Source organism: Pseudophryne corroboree, chromosome 1 (assembly GCF_028390025.1).
Source record: "Pseudophryne corroboree isolate aPseCor3 chromosome 1, aPseCor3.hap2, whole genome shotgun sequence".
Lineage (NCBI taxonomy): Eukaryota > Metazoa > Chordata > Amphibia > Anura > Myobatrachidae > Pseudophryne > Pseudophryne corroboree.
The window spans coordinates 438,770,006-438,789,626 of NC_086444.1; the positions used below are offsets into that span (position 1 = coordinate 438,770,006).

General features: G+C 47.0%; 1 protein-coding gene across 1 annotated transcript in view; it reads right to left on the minus strand.

Annotated features, from left to right (window-relative positions):
• Nucleotides 1-2,211: 2,211 nt before the first annotated feature.
• METTL3 (methyltransferase 3, N6-adenosine-methyltransferase complex catalytic subunit) overlaps nucleotides 2,212-19,621 on the minus strand; it is a 30,133-nt gene continuing 12,723 nt past the window's right edge. Inside the window, exons 7-11 of the mRNA XM_063913519.1 lie at nucleotides 18,983-19,021; nucleotides 18,792-18,900; nucleotides 18,631-18,696; nucleotides 11,262-11,374; nucleotides 2,212-2,497 (exon numbers count right to left, since the gene is read on the minus strand). Of these exons, the coding sequence (XP_063769589.1) occupies nucleotides 2,386-2,497; nucleotides 11,262-11,374; nucleotides 18,631-18,696; nucleotides 18,792-18,900; nucleotides 18,983-19,021 (439 nt within the window). The 3' untranslated portion in view covers nucleotides 2,212-2,385. The remainder of the gene's footprint in view (nucleotides 2,498-11,261; nucleotides 11,375-18,630; nucleotides 18,697-18,791; nucleotides 18,901-18,982; nucleotides 19,022-19,621) is intronic.

Sequence of the window (19,621 nt, forward strand, 5' to 3'; positions counted from 1 at the left end):
AGAAGATGAGCACTCTGTAATCACCACAGGAGAGACACCCTTGTCCTTGGATATAGGGTTATCCGCTGATGCATCTGAAGATGCGATCCGGACCATTTGTCCAGCAGATCCCACTGAAGAGTTCTTGCGTGAAATCTGCCGAATGGAAGCGCTTCGTAATAAGCCACCATTTTTACCAGGACTCTTGTGCAATGATGCACTGACACTTTTCCTGGTTTTAGGAGGATCCCGATTAGCTCGGATAACTCCCTGGCTTTCTCCTCTGGGAGAAACACCTTTTCCTGGACTGTGTCCAGAATCATCCCTAGGACCAGCAGACGTGTCGTCGGAACAACTGCGGTTTTGGAATATTTAGAATCCACCCGTGCTGTCGTAGAACTACTTGAGATAGTGCTACTGTCTGGGTCTGTGTCGACCGACTGAGGTAAATGGGCATTTTACAGCCCCTGACGGTGTTTGAGACGCCTGGACAGATACTAATTTGTTCGCCGGCCCTCTCATGTCGTCAACCGGCTTGCAGCGTGTTGACATTGTCACGTAATTTCCATAAATAAGCCATCCATTCCGGTGTCGACTCCCTAGAGAGTGACATCACCATTACAGGCAATTTGCTCCGCCTCCTCACCAATATTTTCCTCATACATGTCGACACACACGTACCGACATACAGCACACACATAGGGAATGCTCTGATAGAGGACAGGACCCACTAGCCCTTTGGGGAGACAGAGGGAGAGTTTGCCAGCACACACCAAAACGCTATAATTATCCAGGGACAACCTTTATATAAGTGTTCCTCCCTTATAGCATTTTAATATATATACATATCGCCAAATCAGTGCCCCCTCTCTGTTTTAACCCTGTTTCTGTAGTGCAGTGCAGGGGAGAGCATGGGAGCCTTCCCACCAGCCTTTCTGTGAGGGAAAATGGCGCTGTGTGCTGAGAATAGGCCCCGCCCCCTTTTCGGCGGGCTTCTTCTCCGGAGTTTTAGATATCTGGCAGGGGTTAAATACATCCATATAGCCTCAAGGGCTATATGTGATGTATTTTTCGCCATACAGGTATTATACATTGCTGCCCAGGGCGCCCCCCCCCAGCGCCCTGCACCCTCCGTGACCGCTGTGTGAAGTGTGCTGACAACAATGGCGCACAGCTGCAGTGCTGTGCGCTACCTGATGAAGACTGAGAGTCTTCTGCCGCCTGGTTCCAGACCTCTTCATCTTCAGCGTCTGCAAGGGGGGTCGGCGGCGCGGCTCCGGGACGAACCCCAGGGCGAGCCCTGTGTTCCGACTCCCTCTGGAGCTATGTCCAGTAGCCTAAGAATCCAATCCATCCTGCACGCAGGTGAGTTGAAAATCTCTCCCCTAAGTCCCTCGATGCAGTGAGCCTGTTGCCAGCAGGACTCACTGAAAATAAAGAACCTAAAAACTTTTTCTAAGTAACTCTTTAAGAGAGCCACCTAGATTGCACCCTTCTCGGCCGGGCACAAAAACCTAACTGAGGCTTGGAGGAGGGTCATAGGGGGAGGAGCCAGTACACACCATGTGATCCTAAAAGCTTGCTTTTGTGCCCTGTCTCCTGCGGAGCCGCTATTCCCCATGGTCCTGACGGAGTCCCCAGCATCCACTAGGACGTTAGAGAAATTGATTTACCAGCTGTAGCTGTGGAGACCAGGTCCGAGAGACCTTCCCCAAACAATTCCTCACCCTTGTAAGGTAAAACCTCCATATGCCTCTTTGAGTCGGCATCACCTGTCCATTGCCGGGTCCATAGGACTCGTCTAGCAGAAATCGACATAGCGTTGATTCGAGAACCCAGTAGACCAATGTCTCTTTGAGCATCTCTCATATATAAGACAACATCTTTTATATGTCCTAGGGTCAATAAGTGTAATGCACCCAGTCTCCTCTGGGCACAGTAGTAAACTGAGGTCTGGAGGAGGGGCATAGAGGGAGGAGCCAGTGCACATCCAGACCTATAGTCTTTCTTAAAGTGCCCATGTCTCCTGCGGAGCCCGTCTATCCCCATGGTCCTTACGGAGTCCCCAGCATCCTCTAGGACGTAAGAGAAATGTATATGTGGCCCTGTATCAGACGGAAGCATGTTATTATTGGTGTGTGTATTAGAGGAAGTACCATGTACACAACTTTGCTTTATAAACTTTATACAATTGGTTTCTCCTACTAAACAAAGTGGACACAAATCCCACTATAATGTGAAGGGAAACATGGTTTCTTGATTTTTTCATTCAGGTTTTATTTTTTTGAATACATTAGCAAATAGAAACAATACCATAAAATTACTATTTACAATTCATAACCAAATTCCTTTGAAAAAAACAAACATAAACAAAACATTCTTCATGTCCATTTGGATAAAAGGTGTTCACATGTTCTTCGGTTTTGAAATAACTCCATCTGGATACTGTTGCTTAAATCGAGCGACCACATCTGGATCTAATAAATGAATCCCATCTAGCTGATTTCCTAATGTGATCCTGGAGACAAAAAATGGTTGTGAGACAAAAAGAACGACGTCTTCCTGCAACATATTCAAAATGTACTTCTTATTTGTTCCAATTTACTGCTAAATCTTAGAATTAAGTTATTATTATCCTTTATATGGCGTCACAAGGAATCCACAGCGCCCAATTACAGAATACATAAGCAAAATAATCAAAACAGGAAAAATAAGAATTTACTTACCGATAATTCTATTTCTCGTAGTCCGTAGTGGATGCTGGGGACTCCGTCAGGACCATGGGGAATAGCGGCTCCGCAGGAGACAGGGCACAAAAATAAAGCTTTAGGATTAGGTGGTGTGTACTGGCTCCTCCCCCTATGACCCTCCTCCAAGCCTCAGTTAGGATACTGTGCCCGGACGAGCGTACACAATAAGGAAGGATATTGAACCCCGGGTAAGACTCATACCAGCCACACCAATCACACCGTATAACTTGTGATCTGAACCCAGTTAACAGTATGACAAACGTAGGAGCCTCTGAACAGACGGCTCACAACAAATAACAACCCGATTTTTTTGTAACAATAACTATGTACAAGTATTGCAGACAATCCGCACTTGGGTTGGGCGCCCAGCATCCACTACGGACTACGAGAAATAGAATTATCGGTAAGTAAATTCTTATTTTCTCTAACGTCCTAAGTGGATGCTGGGGACTCCGTCAGGACCATGGGGATTATACCAAAGCTCCCAAACGGGCGGGAGAGTGCGGATGACTCTGCAGCACCGAATGAGAGAACTCAAGGTCCTCCTCAGCCACGGTATCAAATTTGTAGAATTTTGCAAACGTGTTTGCCCCTGACCAAGTAGCAGCTCGGCAGAGTTGTAATGCCGAGACTCCCCGGGCAGCCGCCCAGGATGAGCCCACTTTCCTTGTGGAATGGGCCTTGACAGATTTAGGTTGTGGCAAGCCTGCCACAGAATGTGCAAGTTGAATTGTGCTACAAATCCAACGAGCAATCGTCTGCTTAGAAGCAGGAGCACCCATCTTGTTGGGTGCATACAATATAAGCAGTGAGTCAGACTTTCTGACTCCCGCCGTTCTTGAAATATATATTTTCAATGCCCGGACCACGTCCAACAACTTGGAATCCTCCAACTCGTTAGTAGCCGCAGGCACCACAATAGGCTGGTTCAGATGAAACGCTGACACCACCTTAGGCAGAAAATGAGGACGCGTCCGCAGTTCTGCCCTGTCCGTATGGAAAATCAGATATGGGCTCTTATATGATAAAGCCGCCAATTCTGATACTCTCCTGGCTGAAGCCAGGGCCAGTAGCATGGTTACTTTCCATGTAAGATACTTCAGCTCCACCGATTTGAGCGGCTCAAACCAATGGGATTTGAGAAAATCCAAGACTACATTAAGATCCCACGGTGCCACTGGGGGCACAACCGGGGGCTGTATATGTAGTACTCCTTTTACAAAAGTCTGGACTTCAGGAACTGAAGCCAATTCTTTCTGGAAGAAAATCGACAGGGCCGAAATTTGAACCTTAATGGACCCCAATTTGAGGCCCATAGACAATCCTGTTTGCAGGAAATGTAGGAATCGACCCAGTTGAAATTCCTCCGTGGGGGCCTTCCTGGCCTCACACCACGCAACATACTTTCTCCAAATGCGGTGATAATGTTGTGCAGTCACCTCCTTCCTGGCTTTTACCAGTGTAGGAATGACCTCTTCCGGAATGCCTTTTTCCTTTAGAATTCGGCGTTCAACCGCCATGCCGTCAAACGCAGCCGCGGTAAGTCTTGGAATAGACACGGTCCCTGCTGAAGCAGGTCCCGTCTTAGAGGTAGAGGCCACGGATCCTCCGTGAGCATCTCTTGAAGTTCCGGGTACCAAGTTCTTCTTGGCCAATCCGGAGCCACTAGTATCGTTCTTACTCCCTTTTGCCGTATAATTCTCAGTACTTTTGGTATGAGAGGCAGAGGAGGGAACACATACACTGACTGGAACACCCACGGTGTTACCAGAGCGTCCACAGCTATTGCCTGAGGATCCCTTGACCTGGCGCAATATCTGTCCAGTTTTTTGTTGAGGCGGGACGCCATCATATCCACCATTGGTTTTTCCCAACGGTTCACAATCATGTGGAAGACTTCTGGATGAAGTCCCCACTCTCCCGGGTGTAGATCGTGTCTGCTGAGGAAGTCTGCTTCCCAGTTGTCCACTCCCGGAATGAATACTGCTGACAGTGCTATCACATGCTCTTCCGCCCAGCGAAGAATCCTTGCAGCTTCTGCCATTGCTGTCCTGCTTCTTGTGCCGCCCTGTCTGTTTGAAGCAGGGGTTTTGCCAGACTTAGAGCATTGTAAATCGCTCTTAGCTCCAGTATATTTATGTGAAGAGACATCTCCAGGCTTGACCATACTCCCTGGAAATTTCTTCCTTGTGTGACCGCTCCCCAGCCTCTCAGACTGGCATCCGTGGTCACCAGGACCCAGTCCTGTATGCCGAATCTGCGGCCCTCTAACAGATGAGCACTCTGCAACCACCACAGAAGAGACACCCTTGTCCGTGGCGATAAGGTTATCCGCTGATGCATCTGCAGATGCGATCCGGACCATTTGTCCAGCAGATCCCACTGAAAAGTTCGTGCGTGGAATCTGCCGAATGGAATCGCTTCGTAAGAAGCCACCATCTTTCCCAGGACTCTTGTGCATTGATGCACAGACACTGTCCCTGGTTTTAGGAGGTTCCTGACAAGTTCGGATAACTCCCTGGCTTTCTCCTCCGGAAGAAACACCTTTTTCTGAACCGTGTCCAGAATCATTCCCAGGAACAGCAGACGTGTCGTCGGGGTCAACTGAGATTTTGGAAAATTCAGAATCCACCCGTGTTGTTGCAGCACTAGTTGGGTCAGTGCTACTCCGTCTTCCAGCTGTTCTCTGGACCTTGCCCTTATCAGGAGATCGTCCAAGTAAGGGATAATTAATACGCCTCTTCTTCGTAGAAGGATCATCATTTCGGCCATTACCTTGGTAAAGACCCGCGGTGCCGTGGACAATCCAAACGGCAGCGTCTGAAACTGTTAATGACAGTTTTGCACCACGAACCTGAGGTACCCTTGATGTGAAGGGCAAATTGGGACATGCAGGTAAGCATCCTTTATGTCCAGGGACACCATAAAGTCCCCTTCTTCCAGATTCGCTATCACTGCTCTGAGTGACTCCATCTTGAACTTGAATTTTTGTATGTACAGGTTCAAAGACTTCAGATTTAGAATAGGTCTTACCGAGCCGTCCGGCTTCGGTACCACAAATAGCGTGGAGTAATACCCCTTTCCCTGTTGTAGGAGGGGTACCTTGACTATCACCTGCTGAGAAAACAGCTTGTGAATGGCTTCCAATACCGTCGCCCTGTCTGAGGGAGACGTTGGCAAAGCAGACTTTAGGAACCGGCGAGGGGGAGACTTCTCGAATTCCAACCTGTAACCCTGAGATACTACCTGCAGGATCCAGGGGTCCACCTGTGAGCAAGCCCACTGCGCGCTGAAATTCTTGAGTCAACCCCCCACCGTTCCTGAGTCCGCTTGTAAAGCCCCAGCGTCATGCTGAGGGCTTTGCAGAACCCTGGGAGGGCTTCTGTTCCTGGGCAGGGGCTGCTTGCTGCCCTCTCTTACCCCTTCCTCTGCCCCGAGGCAGATATGACTGTCCTTTTGTCCGCTTGTTCTTATAGGACCGAAAGGACTGCGGCTGAAAAGACGGTGTCTTTTTCTGTTGGGAGGGGGTCTGAGGTAAAAAAGTGGATTTTCCGGCAGTTGCCGTGGCCACCAGATCCGATAGACCGACGCCAAATAATTCCTCCCCTTTATACGGCAATACTTCCATATGTCGTTTGGAATCCGCATCACCTGACCACTGTCGCGTCCATAAACTCCTTCTGGCAGATATGGACATCGCATTTACTCTCGATGCCAGAGTGCAAATATCTCTCTGCGCATCTCGCATATAAAGGAAAGCATCCTTTAATTGCTCTATAGTCAATAAAATACTGTCCCTATCCAGGGTATCAATATTTTCAGTCAGGGAATCCAACCAGACGACCCCAGCACTGCACATCCAGGCTGAGGCGATGGCTGGTCGCAGTATAACACCAGTATGTGTGTATATACTTTTTAGGGTAGTTTCCAGTCTCCTATCCGCTGGATCCTTGAGGGCGGCCGTATCAGGAGACGGTAACGCCACTTGTTTTGATAAGCGTGTGAGCGCCTTATCCACCCTAGGGGGTGTTTCCCAGCGCGCCCTAACCTCTGGCGGGAAAGGGTATAATGCTAATATCTTTTTTGAAATTAGCATTTTTCTATCTGGGTTAACCCACGCTTCATCACATACATCATTTAATTCCTCTGATTCAGGAAAAACTACAGGTAGTTTTTTCACCCCCCACATAATACCCCTTTTTGTGGTACTTGTAGTGTCAGAGATATGCAAAGCCTCCTTCATTGCCGTGATCATATAACGTGTGGCCCTACTTGAAAATACGTTTGTTTCATCACCGTCGACACTAGATTCAGTGTCTGTGTCTGGGTCTGTGTCGACCGACTGAGGTAAAGGGCGCTTTACAGCCCCTGACGGTGTCTGAGACGCCTGGGCAGGTACTAACTGGTTTGCCGGCCGTCTCATGTCGTCAACTGATTTTTGTAATGTGCTGACATTATCACGTAATTCCATAAACAAAGCCATCCATTCCGGTGTCGACTCCCTGGGGGGTGACATCACCATTATCGGCAATTGCTCTGCCTCCACGCCAACATCGTCCTCATACATGTCGACACACAGCAGACACACAGGGAATGCTCTTATCGAAGACAGGACCCCACTAGCCCTTTGGGGAGACAGAGGGAGAGTTTGCCAGCACACACCCAAGCGCTATAATATATATGGGAACAACCTTATATAAGTGTTGTTCCTTATAGCAGCTTAAATATATCCAATATATCGCCAAAAAATGCCCCCCCTCTCTGTTTTACCCTGTTTCTGTAGTGCAGTGCAGGGGAGAGTCCTGGGAGCCTTCCTCACAGCGGAGCTGAGCAGGAAAATGGCGCTGTGTGCTGAGGAGAATAAGCCCCGCCCCCTATTTCGGCGGGCTTTCCTCCCGTAGATTTAGATGACTGGCATGGGTTAAATACATACATATAGCCTTAATGGCTATATGTGATGTATTCTTTTGCCATAAGGTATTAAAATATTGCTGCCCAGGGCGCCCCCAGCAGCGCCCTGCACCCTCCGTGACCGCTTGGTGTGAAGTGTGTGACAACAATGGCGCACAGCTGCAGTGCTGTGCGCTACCTTCATGAAGACTGAAGAGCCTTCTGCCGCCTGTTTCCGGACCTTCAATCTTCAGCATCTGTAAGGGGGGTCGGCGGCGCGGCTCCGGGACGAACCCCAGGGTGAGACCTGTGTTCCGACTCCCTCTGGAGCTAATGGTGTCCAGTAGCCTAAGAATCCAATCCATCCTGCACGCAGGTGAGTTGAAATTCTCTCCCCTAAGTCCCTCGATGCAGTGAGCCTGTTGCCAGCAGGACTCACTGAAAATAAAAAACCTAAAAAAACTTTTCTAAGCAGCTCTTTAAGAGAGCCACCTAGATTGCACCCTGCTCGGACGGGCACAAAAACCTAACTGAGGCTTGGAGGAGGGTCATAGGGGGAGGAGCCAGTACACACCACCTAATCCTAAAGCTTTATTTTTGTGCCCTGTCTCCTGCGGAGCCGCTATTCCCCATGGTCCTGACGGAGTCCCCAGCATCCACTTAGGACGTTAGAGAAATAGTGATTTACAGTTGAAGACAATATAGGACAAGTACAGGGTAAATAAACATAGCTGCTAGCAGCAGATGACACTGACAGGGTGGCAGAAAACCGCAGGATTTGGTGCAGTTGAAGGCGGTTTAAGAAAACGAAGGATAAGCACGTGTGGGTTGAGGACCCTGCTCATGAGGGCTTACATTCTAAAGGGGAGGGGCAGACAAACAGGGGTGACACAGATGGGGTAGATGGTGAGCGTGGAACAGAGGGTTAGGATGAGATTAGGCGTTTGAAGCCTTGTAGAGAGGTGGAGAGTCTGAGGGGGAGAGGTAGAGAATTCCAGAGAAAGGGAGCAGCACGTGAAAATGTACTTCTCCATCTACACTGGACGGTATCCTATTAGCAGCGGTACTTTACCGCTGTTAATAGGATCAGCGGGGGCTATCCTATTAGCCCTGATGCTGGCATAGGGAATTATGAAGCACCCAAAGCATAATCCCCAATATGCAGTTGATCCCATGTGTTTTCATTCGATTGCGGGTCCAATTTCGTCTAGTCATTATTTGCGATGTCTGCCCATTTTTAATGGACAGAATCGCATTGGGACTAATAGGATACCACCCACAGAGAGGGCACTGAACAAAATCTCCTCTCCACTAAAAACTTCTGCTCCTCCAAATCTTTACAATGCTCTGAGCAGAGGTGGCCTTTTACTTGCTCAATCTGCATGCTGAGCCTCAATGGTTAACCTGGTAGGGGAATCCAAATAATGTAAAGGAACTCCACCATTACCTTACAGGTTTTAAGTATATCCATGCTGTGCAGAGGTGACTTAATTAGTACCTCAGTCAATTTGATAGAACCATCTGTACTCAAATATGGGATACCCTTAAAACCTGGACTGTAATGTCAGAGTTTGGGAAACTGATACACAGCAACAACTGAATGGTCAGTGGACCCTTTATAAACTTAGAGCAGAGGTTCTCAAACGCGGTCCTCAAGGCACACAAACGGTCCATTCATGCTTGGCCACAGGTGACTTAATTAGCACCTCCGTCAATTTGAATTAACCATCTGTGCTGAGCTATGGATATACCTAAAACCTGGACCGTTGAGGTGCCTTGAGGACAGTGTGTTTGAGAACCTCTGGCTTAGAGTAAGGATGGGATGTTACCACTTCAACCATTGCAGGTCCATCACTCCTGGTTACCGCAGTCTCCTGTTCACGGAGGGCTAAATGGCAGACAGTATTTCCTCCAAGGTAGTGAATGACCAAGAAAATGGTCGATACCTAGGTTTTCCAGAAAAGGAATGTACTCCCCAAGTGGGAGAATAGGTGTCGGTATCCCATTGGTCGGGATCCCGACAGTCAGGATATTGAATGCATCCCACGTCCCATCTTTCACTGCAGACCAGCTTTGAAAAGTCTTAAAGTGCCGAAGGCTCCTGCGGAACAGTCTATACCCCATGGTACTAAAATGGACCCCAGCATCCTCTAGGACGTAAGAGAAATTTTGCTTTAAATGGACTAGCTCCATTTCAAGGAAGGGCTCCTTTCAGTCGCTCATCCTTACGCTTGTAACTTGGAGTAGCAGACAGTAGATCCCAGATGCTGGTAGCAGAAAAGACAACCGAATCCGAATTGATTGAGAAAGGTTTAGTAAATAGTCGAAAACTCTTTCATAACCAAGTGATGATCATTTGACAATGTCAGGAATAAAATCAGGAAATCAGAGCCGATATGGAAAACAGACAAAGCCAAAGGTCACAGTTCAAGAAATGAAACAGCAAAGCTGGGTTTACAAGCTAGGCTAGAGTGCAAAGTACAATAACCAGGCACTGTTTGTTGTTTTCCAGCCTTATACATATCCAGGTTGCTTGGGCCTGGTTGAATCCAAGTGACCAGATATCAAAATACATACACATTACCTGCTGTGGTAGACTTGGATAAACACAGGACCTGAGATCGTTAATATCAAATGTCACACTCATGGTCTGGTAACAATGGCTTCAGACTAGAAGGACGCCGAGTAGGTGTCATACTCTCAGGAAGCCATGCCTAGTAGTCCAGTTTTGTCTGCTGCCAGACCAAACTACCCACCACTTCTATACTGTCTGAGCTGGCCCGTAGTATCAAGCATTACCCCCACCAAGAAGAGACTTCTCATGCTACGCCATAGCCCAAGTCAGCCTGATACTCTAAACACTATGAATTTTCAACCTTCAATGAGGTAATAGAACAGCAATTGGGTGGGAAGGCTACCTTACTCCCACAGAACAAACAGTGTTAGTTTCTGGCACAAGAGCCTATCATCCCTTGGGTAACAAAGATTCATGTCACCAGCCTCTGAAGTCCCAGATAAGCTGCTCTGGAATAATAGTCAATACTGATCTTCCAAACTGATTGGCACCAAATCCTCAGTCTGAGTATTAGTGGCTGGGGACCCCTAACTCTGCTTCAGCAACTCCTAATCTGGCTTCTTATCTAACTCCAGAATAGTTATCATCAAGCAGTGGTACTAAATAGCCCTAAATGGGAATCTTCTAATCTTATGTTTCCAGGCACATAGAGGAGATGAAAGCATTTCCTCCTTCAACTCTCTCCGTGCTGGTAGCAAGTAACTATATAAAAGGAAAATCCACCATTTTTATTATGAACCCCACGATTTTAGTGATCAGTAACAGAGGGTTTCTCACTGTGAACACTATGGGGTAAATGTATTATCTTCTAGAAGCAACTAGATAAAGGTTAAGTAGAATCTAATTGGTTGCTATGGGCAACATCACCAGTTCTAATAAAAAAACCTCCCACCTTAGTAAATTTACCCTCTGTAGGCCTCATCTCCTGTTATCAGGATCACATAGTTTAAGACGCTATAGTTTAAAGTTCCAGTAGGGAACAAGCAAAAGCATTATAATGACCGTAAGATTGCTTTATTAAGAGGACTTAGCAGGTTTAGATTCCACTGTTCATGGGAAGAACTTACCAGTTTGGCTGCACATTGTGTGGGCGTCCAAAAAGTTCAATCTTGCGGGTGCCAGGAGAGAGACGTTCAATCATCCCATAGATCTCATCAGGCTTGTGACTTGTAGAACGGACCTAGAAACATAAATAAATGGCATTAAAGAACATTAAGTGTGGGGTGTTGCTGCTCAGTTCTGAAAGTGTGGTAAAAATCAGCACAAAGAATTGTGGGTATAGGATAACTGTGTAGAAAATACAATGATATTGTACTAGTCGTACAATAAGGTGTGTATATAATATAAAAGGAGTAACTGAAAATTAGGATTTGCTATAAAATCCAAATTGCACATGTAGTTGTGAAAAATAACACACAAATGTTACAGTTCTTTTTAGATGAATTGGGAACAAAGTTCACGGTCACATATTCATCTAAAAAAAAATAAGAAACAAGTGGTTCGGTTTTGCAGCTTGATACAATATCAATCTCAACTGGTCCTCCAATGTAGCTTCATTAGAACACTCTCCAAGAGCAGACTTCCTCTTGTTCAGCCGCTCACATCATTTGGTGGAAGTGGCACAATGGCAGCAGAATGGTTGCTCATAGTGGTGTTCCTACGTATTTTGTGCTGGGTGCACTTTTTTCAAGGATAATGTTTCAAGCAGGAGTAGGGGTTTAAGTACCCTCAGTGGTAAACACTTTATTGATCAATTTATTGGAAATCAAGTCGCAATTATGCTCATAAATGTCCCAATATCAATGAAAAAATAAGAATTTACTTACCGATAATTCTATTTCTCGTAGTCCGTAGTGGATGCTGGGAACTCCGTAAGGACCATGGGGAATAGCGGCTCCGCAGGAGACTGGGCACAAAAGTAAAGCTTTAGGACTACCTGGTGTGCACTGGCTCCTCCCCCTATGACCCTCCTCCAAGCCTCAGTTAGGATACTGTGCCCGGACGAGCGTACACAATAAGGAAGGATTTTGAATCCCGGGTAAGACTCATACCAGCCACACCAATCACACCGTATAACCTGTGATCTGAACCCAGTTAACAGCATGATAACAGAGGAGCCTCTGGAAAGATGGCTCACAACAATAATAACCCGATTTTTGTAACAATAACTATGTACAAGTATTGCAGACAATCCGCACTTGGGATGGGCGCCCAGCATCCACTTCGGACTACGAGAAATAGAATTATCGGTAAGTAAATTCTTATTTTCTCTGACGTCCTAGTGGATGCTGGGAACTCCGTAAGGACCATGGGGATTATACCAAAGCTCCCAAACGGGCGGGAGAGTGCGGATGACTCTGCAGCACCGAATGAGAGAACTCCAGGTCCTCCTCAGCCAGGGTATCAAATTTGTAGAATTTAGCAAACGTGTTTGCCCCTGACCAAGTAGCTGCTCGGCAAAGTTGTAAAGCCGAGACCCCTCGGGCAGCCGCCCAAGATGAGCCCACCTTCCTTGTGGAATGGGCTTTTACAGATTTTGGCTGTGGCAGGCCTGCCACAGAATGTGCAAGCTGAATTGTACTACAAATCCAACGAGCAATAGTCTGCTTAGAAGCAGGAGCACCCATCTTGTTGGGTGCATACAGGATAAACAGCGAGTCAGATTTCCTGACTCCAGCCGTCCTGGAAACATATATTTTCAGGGCCCTGACTACGTCCAGCAACTTGGAGTCCTCCAAGTCCCTAGTAGCCGCAGGTACCACAATAGGCTGGTTCAGGTGAAACGCGGAAACCACCTTAGGGAGAAATTGAGGACGAGTCCTCAATTCTGCCCTGTCCGTATGAAAAATTAGGTAAGGGCTTTTATAGGATAAAGCCGCCAATTCTGAGACACGCCTGGCTGAAGCCAGGGCCAACAGCATTACCACTTTCCATGTGAGATATTTTAAGTCCACAGTGGTGAGTGGTTCAAACCAATGTGATTTTAGGAACCCCAAAACTACATTGAGATCCCAAGGTGCCACTGGAGGCACAAAAGGAGGCTGTATATGCAGTACCCCCTTGACAAACGTCTGAACTTCAGGAACTGAAGCCAGTTCTTTCTGGAAGAAAATCGACAGGGCCGAAATTTGAACCTTAATGGACCCTAATTTTAGGCCCATAGACAGTCCTGTTTGCAGGAAATGCAGGAAACGACCCAGTTGAAATTCCTCTGTAGGGGCCTTCCTGGCCTCGCACCACGCAACATATTTACGCCAAATACGGTGATAATGCTGTGCGGTTACATCCTTCCTGGCTTTGATCAGGGTAGGGATGACTTCATCCGGAATGCCTTTTTCCTTCAGGATCCGGCGTTCAACCGCCATGCCGTCAAACGCAGCCGCGGTAAGTCTTGGAACAGACAGGGTCCCTGCTGGAGCAGATCCCTTCTTAGAGGTAGAGGCCACGGGTCCTCTGTGAGCATCTCTTGAAGTTCCGGGTACCAAGTCCTTCTTGGCCAATCCGGAGCCACGAGTATAGTCCTTACTCCTCTCCTTCTTATGATTCTCAGTACCTTGGGTATGAGAGGCAGAGGAGGGAACACATACACTGACTGGTACACCCACGGTGTTACCAGAGCGTCCACAGCTATTGCCTGAGGGTCCCTTGACCTGGCGCAATACCTGTCTAGTTTTTTGTTGAGGCGGGACGCCATCATGTCCACCTTGGGTTTTTCCCAACGTTTCACAATCATGTGGAAGACTTCTGGGTGAAGTCCCCACTCTCCCGGATAGAGGTCGTGTCTGCTGAGGAAGTCTGCTTCCCAGTTGTCCACTCCCGGAATGAACACTGCTGACAGTGCTATCACATGATTTTCCGCCCAGCGAAGAATCCTTGCAGCTTCTGCCATTGCCCTCCTGCTTCTTGTGCCGCCCTGTCTGTTTACGTGGGCGACTGCCGTGATGTTGTCTGACTGGATCAGCACCGGCTGACCTTGAAGCAGAGGTCTTGCTAGGCTTAGAGCATTGTAGATGGCCCTTAGCTCCAGGATATTTATGTGAAGTGATGTCTCCAGGCTTGACCACAAGCCCTGGAAATTTCTTCCCTGTGTGACTGCTCCCCAGCCTCTCAGGCTGGCATCCGTGGTCACCAGGACCCAGTCCTGAATGCCGAATCTGCGGCCCTCTAGAAGATGAGCACTCTGCAACCACCACAGGAGAGACACCCTTGTCCTTGGTGACAAGATTATCCGCTGATGCATCTGAAGATGCGACCCGGACCATTTGTCTAGCAGATCCCACTGGAAGGTTCTTGCGTGGAATCTGCCGAATGGGATTGCTTCGTAAGAAGCCACCATCTTTCCCAGGACCCTTGTGCATTGATGCACTGAGACTTGGCCTGGTTTTAGGAGATTTCTGACTAGCTCGGATAACTCCCTGGCTTTCTCCTCCGGGAGAAACACCTTTTTCTGGACTGTGTCCAGGATCATCACTAGGAATAGAAGGCGTGTCGTCGGGATCAGCTGCGATTTTGGAATATTGAGAATCCAACCGTGCTGCCGCAGCACTATCTGAGATAGTGCTACCCCGACTTCCAACTGTTCCCTGGATCTTGCCCTTATCAGGAGATCGTCCAAGTAAGGGATAACTAAAACTCCCTTCTTTCGAAGGAGTATCATCATTTCGGCCATTACCTTGGTAAAGACCCGGGGTGCCGTGGACAATCCAAACGGCAGCGTCTGAAACTGATAGTGACAGTTCTGTACCACAAACCTGAGGTACCCTTGGTGAGAAGGGTAAATTGGGACATGTAGGTAAGCATCTTTGATGTCCAGAGAGACCATATAGTCCCCTTCTTCCAGGTTTGCAATCACTGCTCTGAGTGACTCCATCTTGAATTTGAACCTTTGTATGTAAGTGTTCAAGGATTTTAGATTTAAAATTGGTCTCACCGAGCCGTCCGGCTTCGGTACCACAAATAGTGTGGAATAGTACCCCTTTCCCTGTTGCAGGAAGGGTACCTTGATTATCACCTGCTGGGAATACAGCTTGTGAATGGCTTCCAATACTGCCTCCCTGTCTGAGGGAGACGTCGGTAAAGCAGACTTTAGAAAACGGCGAGGGGGAGACGTCTCGAATTCCAATTTGTACCCCTGAGATACCACCTGAAGGATCCAGGGGTCCACTTGCGAGTGGGCCCACTGCGCACTCCGCTTGTAAAGCCCCAGCGTCATGCTGAGGACTTTGCGGAGGCGGGAGAGGGCTTTTGTTCCTGGGAACTGGCTGTTTGCTGCAGCCTTTTTCCTCTCCCTCTGCCACGGGGCAGAAATGAGGCGCCTTTTGCCCGCTTGCCCTTATGGGGCCGAAAGGACTGCGCCTGATAATACGGCGTCTTCTTAGGTTGAGAAGCTACCTGGGGTAAAAATGTGGATTTTCCAGCAGTTGCCGTGGCTACCAGGTCTGATAGACCTACCCCAAATAACTTCTCCCCCTTATAAGGCAATACTTCCATGTGCCTTTTAGAATCCGCATCACCTGACCACTGCCGCGTCCATAAACCTCTTCTTGCAGAAATGGACAGCGCGCTAACTCTTGATGCCAGTCGGCAAATATCCCTCTGTGCATCACGCATATATAAAAATGCATCTTTCAAATGCTCTATCGTCAGTAATATACTGTCCCTATCTAGGGTATCAATATTTTCAGTCAGGGAATCCGACCATGCCACGCCCGCACTGCACATCCAGGCTGAGGCGATTGCTGGTCGCAGTATAACACCCGTGTGAGTGTATATACATTTTAGGATATTCTCCTGCTTTCTATCGGCAGGTTCCTTTAGGGCGGCCGTATCAGGAGAGGGTAGTGCTACCTGTTTAGACAAGCGTGTGAGCGCTTTATCCACCCTAGGGGGTGTTTCCCAACGTGCCCTATCCTCTGGCGGGAAAGGGTATGATGCCAATAACCTTTTAGGAATTATCAGTTTTTTATCGGGGGAAACCCACGCCTCATCACACACTTCATTTAATTCCTCGGATACAGGAAAAACTACCGGCAGTTTTTTCTCACCAAACATAATACCCTTTTTAGTGGTACTTGTGTTATCAGAGATATGCAATACATTTTTCATTGCTTCAATCATGTAACGTGTGGCCCTACTGGAAGTCACGTTTGTCTCCTCATCATCGACACTGGAGTCAGTATCCGTGTCTGTCATTTGAGGTAACGGGCGTTTTAAAGCCCCTGATGGCGTTTGAGACCCCTGGACAGGCACAAGCTGAGTAGCCGGCTGTCTCATGTCGTCAACTGTCTTTCGTAAAGAACTGACACCGTCACGCAATTCCTTCCATAAGCTCAGCCACTCAGGTGTCGACTCCCTAGGGGGTGACAACTCTATAATAGGCAATTGCTCCGCCTCCATCTCATTTTCCTCCTCAAACATGTCGACACAATCGTACCGACACACCGCACACACACAGGGAATGCTCTGATAGAGGACAGGACCCCAATAGCCCTTTGGGGAGACAGAGGGAGAGTATGCCAGCACACACCAGAGCGCTATATATAGACAGGAATACCACTATAAAACGTGCTTTTCCCTTTATAGCTGCTGTTATTATTAGAACTGCGCCAAATTAGTGCCCCCCTCTCTTTTTTACCCTTTTCTGTAGTGCAGGACTGCAGGGGAGAGTCAGGGAGACGTCCTTCCAGCGGAGCTGTGATGGAAAATGGCGCCCGTGTACTGAGGAGATAGGCTCCGCCCCCTTCTCGGCGGCCTTTTCTCACGCTTTTTGGTGAGTTCTGGCAGGGGTTAAAATACATCCATATAGTCCTGGGGGTTATATGTGGTGTATTTTCGCCAGCCAAGGTGTTTACATTGCTGCTCAGGGCGCCCCCCCTAGCGCCCTGCACCCTCAGTGACCGAAGTGTGCCTGAGTAACAATGGCGCACAGCTGCAGTGCAGTGCGCTACCTTGTTGAAGACTGATGTCTTCTGCCGCCGATTTTTCCGGACCTCTTCTTGCTTCTGGCTCTGTAAGGGGGCCGGCGGCGCGGCTCTGGGACCGGACTCCGAGGCTGGGCCTGTGTTCGGTCCCTCTGGAGCTAATGGTGTCCAGTAGCCTAAGAAGCCCAAGCTGGCTGCAAGCAGGCAGGTTCGCTTCTTCTCCCCTTAGTCCCTCGATGCAGTGAGCCTGTTGCCAGCAGGTCTCACTGAAAATAAAAAACCTAAAACTAAACTTTCACTAAGAAGCTCAGGAGAGCCCCTAGTGTGCACCCTTCTCGGCCGAGCACAAAAATCTAACTGAGGCTTGGAGGAGGGTCATAGGGGGAGGAGCCAGTGCACACCAGGTAGTCCTAAAGCTTTACTTTTGTGCCCAGTCTCCTGCGGAGCCGCTATTCCCCATGGTCCTTACGGAGTGCCCAGCATCCACTAGGACGTCAGAGAAAATATATTTTGGTTCAAAACTGGGGTCATCTTGTTTATCACTGAATGGAATATTGTGGAAGCTGCATTATTGCCAAACTTTGTACAATGTTATAGTAGATAGGGCTTTGATGTATGTGTACTGTATACGGAATCTTGCAAAAATAAATTTCTAGCTATAGCCTAAATGAGTCAATTCAAAATCTTTCACAAAAAAAATGTTTCAAACCAAAACATAGGTCTATATTTATAAGAAAGTAAAAATTGGAACATTATGAATGTTATGTTATTGCCACACATTGTATATCCATTGATAAAAAAGGTACAAAGAATTAGGATGTTGTAATGGAGAAATGTGTGTTGTATGGAATTTTACAAGGATGAATTCTAACTGTATTCCTGGTGAGAAAAGTTTGATTCAAAATCTGTGTGTAGTCAAAGCCAGCTGGAGAGTGGGAAATCAAGTGGGTGTGTACACACGGTGAGATCCTTGCTATGCCCGATTTTCACTTGTGATTTCCCCTGAACTCCCCGGAGCCCAGATAGCACAGATTTTGACTAACTTTTCTTGAGATATGGACTATGTGTGAATACGATTTTGGCTCATGTGAGATGAACTAGATAATACATCGATCTAGCAAGGATTGACTTGCCTGCACAGTCTATCTTTTCTTGCGATGCCGACCTGGCGGGACCACGCATCGGGATCGAATCGGGATCGCAAGGTGACCTTCACCTTGCGATCTGCACTAACTTTTCTTGCGATTTTGACTATATAGTAAAAATCTAAAGAAAATATCCCACCGTGTGTACACACCCTTAAACAGACTGATGCAAAACACTGACACCCTCTGGTCTAAACAGATTTTGTATACATAACTAGCCACAGTTTTCAGACAGAATCTTTTTTTTTTTTTTTTGACATACATTCCTTTTTGTGGAAATGTAGAAATGCTAAAGAACAACGAGGTGGAACCAGAGAATTATTAAAGTAATACTCTAAATTGTAAAAGCAAAATATTGCAAATAATCTTACCTCTGCCACAATTACGTCACAGTCCAGACCTCGATTAAAACCCTGAGGGTTTCCTTTAACACCAACCTACAAAATAAACAATGCAGACTTCTGAGCACGAGGCTTAGGGATGTAAAAAAAAAAAAGTGATAAGATGGATGGAACACAATGACAATGATTACCAAGCAGTGCTCCTTGCCATGATTAAGCCAATGGCCAGTACGCCCAGTCCGTATAATTCGCTGCAACTGATTGGTTTTTACCCAAATAATTTCATCCACTCGCTCATATCTGTATAAACATAATACAGTGACAAATCAATATAAAGTTACAGGACAGCCTTATCTTAGATAGGAAGGTACTGTATACTCACCCCCACAGCTTCAAGCATTCCCGGCCCAGTTCCATAGCCCTATAACCAGAGATATTAAAACATGAGATGCATCTTTTGTACTCTCAGGTCCTAATAAAGGGACTGATATCATTTTTATAAAGCTATATACTATGTAAGTGAATACTGGGAAGATAGGATAATCAACATATTTTCTACATAACCGCTGCACGATTATAGTAGAATAAACAGAGAAAAAAACACAAGTTAATAACTTATACCTATTAACCATAGAATTATCAGATTTGAGGCAGTCAGATTTTTCAAGTGTGTGATGTTTAAGAGGGTCATAACTATAATGCTTGGTTAGGTAGTTAATGTAGCAATGCAGAAACACTATGGCTATTCTTCCCAGGACAGCTTTTCCAACAGAACTAACTTCAAAAAGGTGTATAACACTCCAAGCGGTCACACAGTACAACAGAGCAACAGCATCACTTTCTATAGAGAACCAAACACGGAACTGTAAACTGGGTATGGAAACTATGCTACATCGTATTTTGCTGCTCTGTTCATAAAAGTATCAAAATTAAGTTTCAACATAAATTAGAAACATCTGCAAACATTCATGAAAACAGTTTGCTGGTAATGGTAAAGAAAGGTGTTGTAGATGCAAGTCTC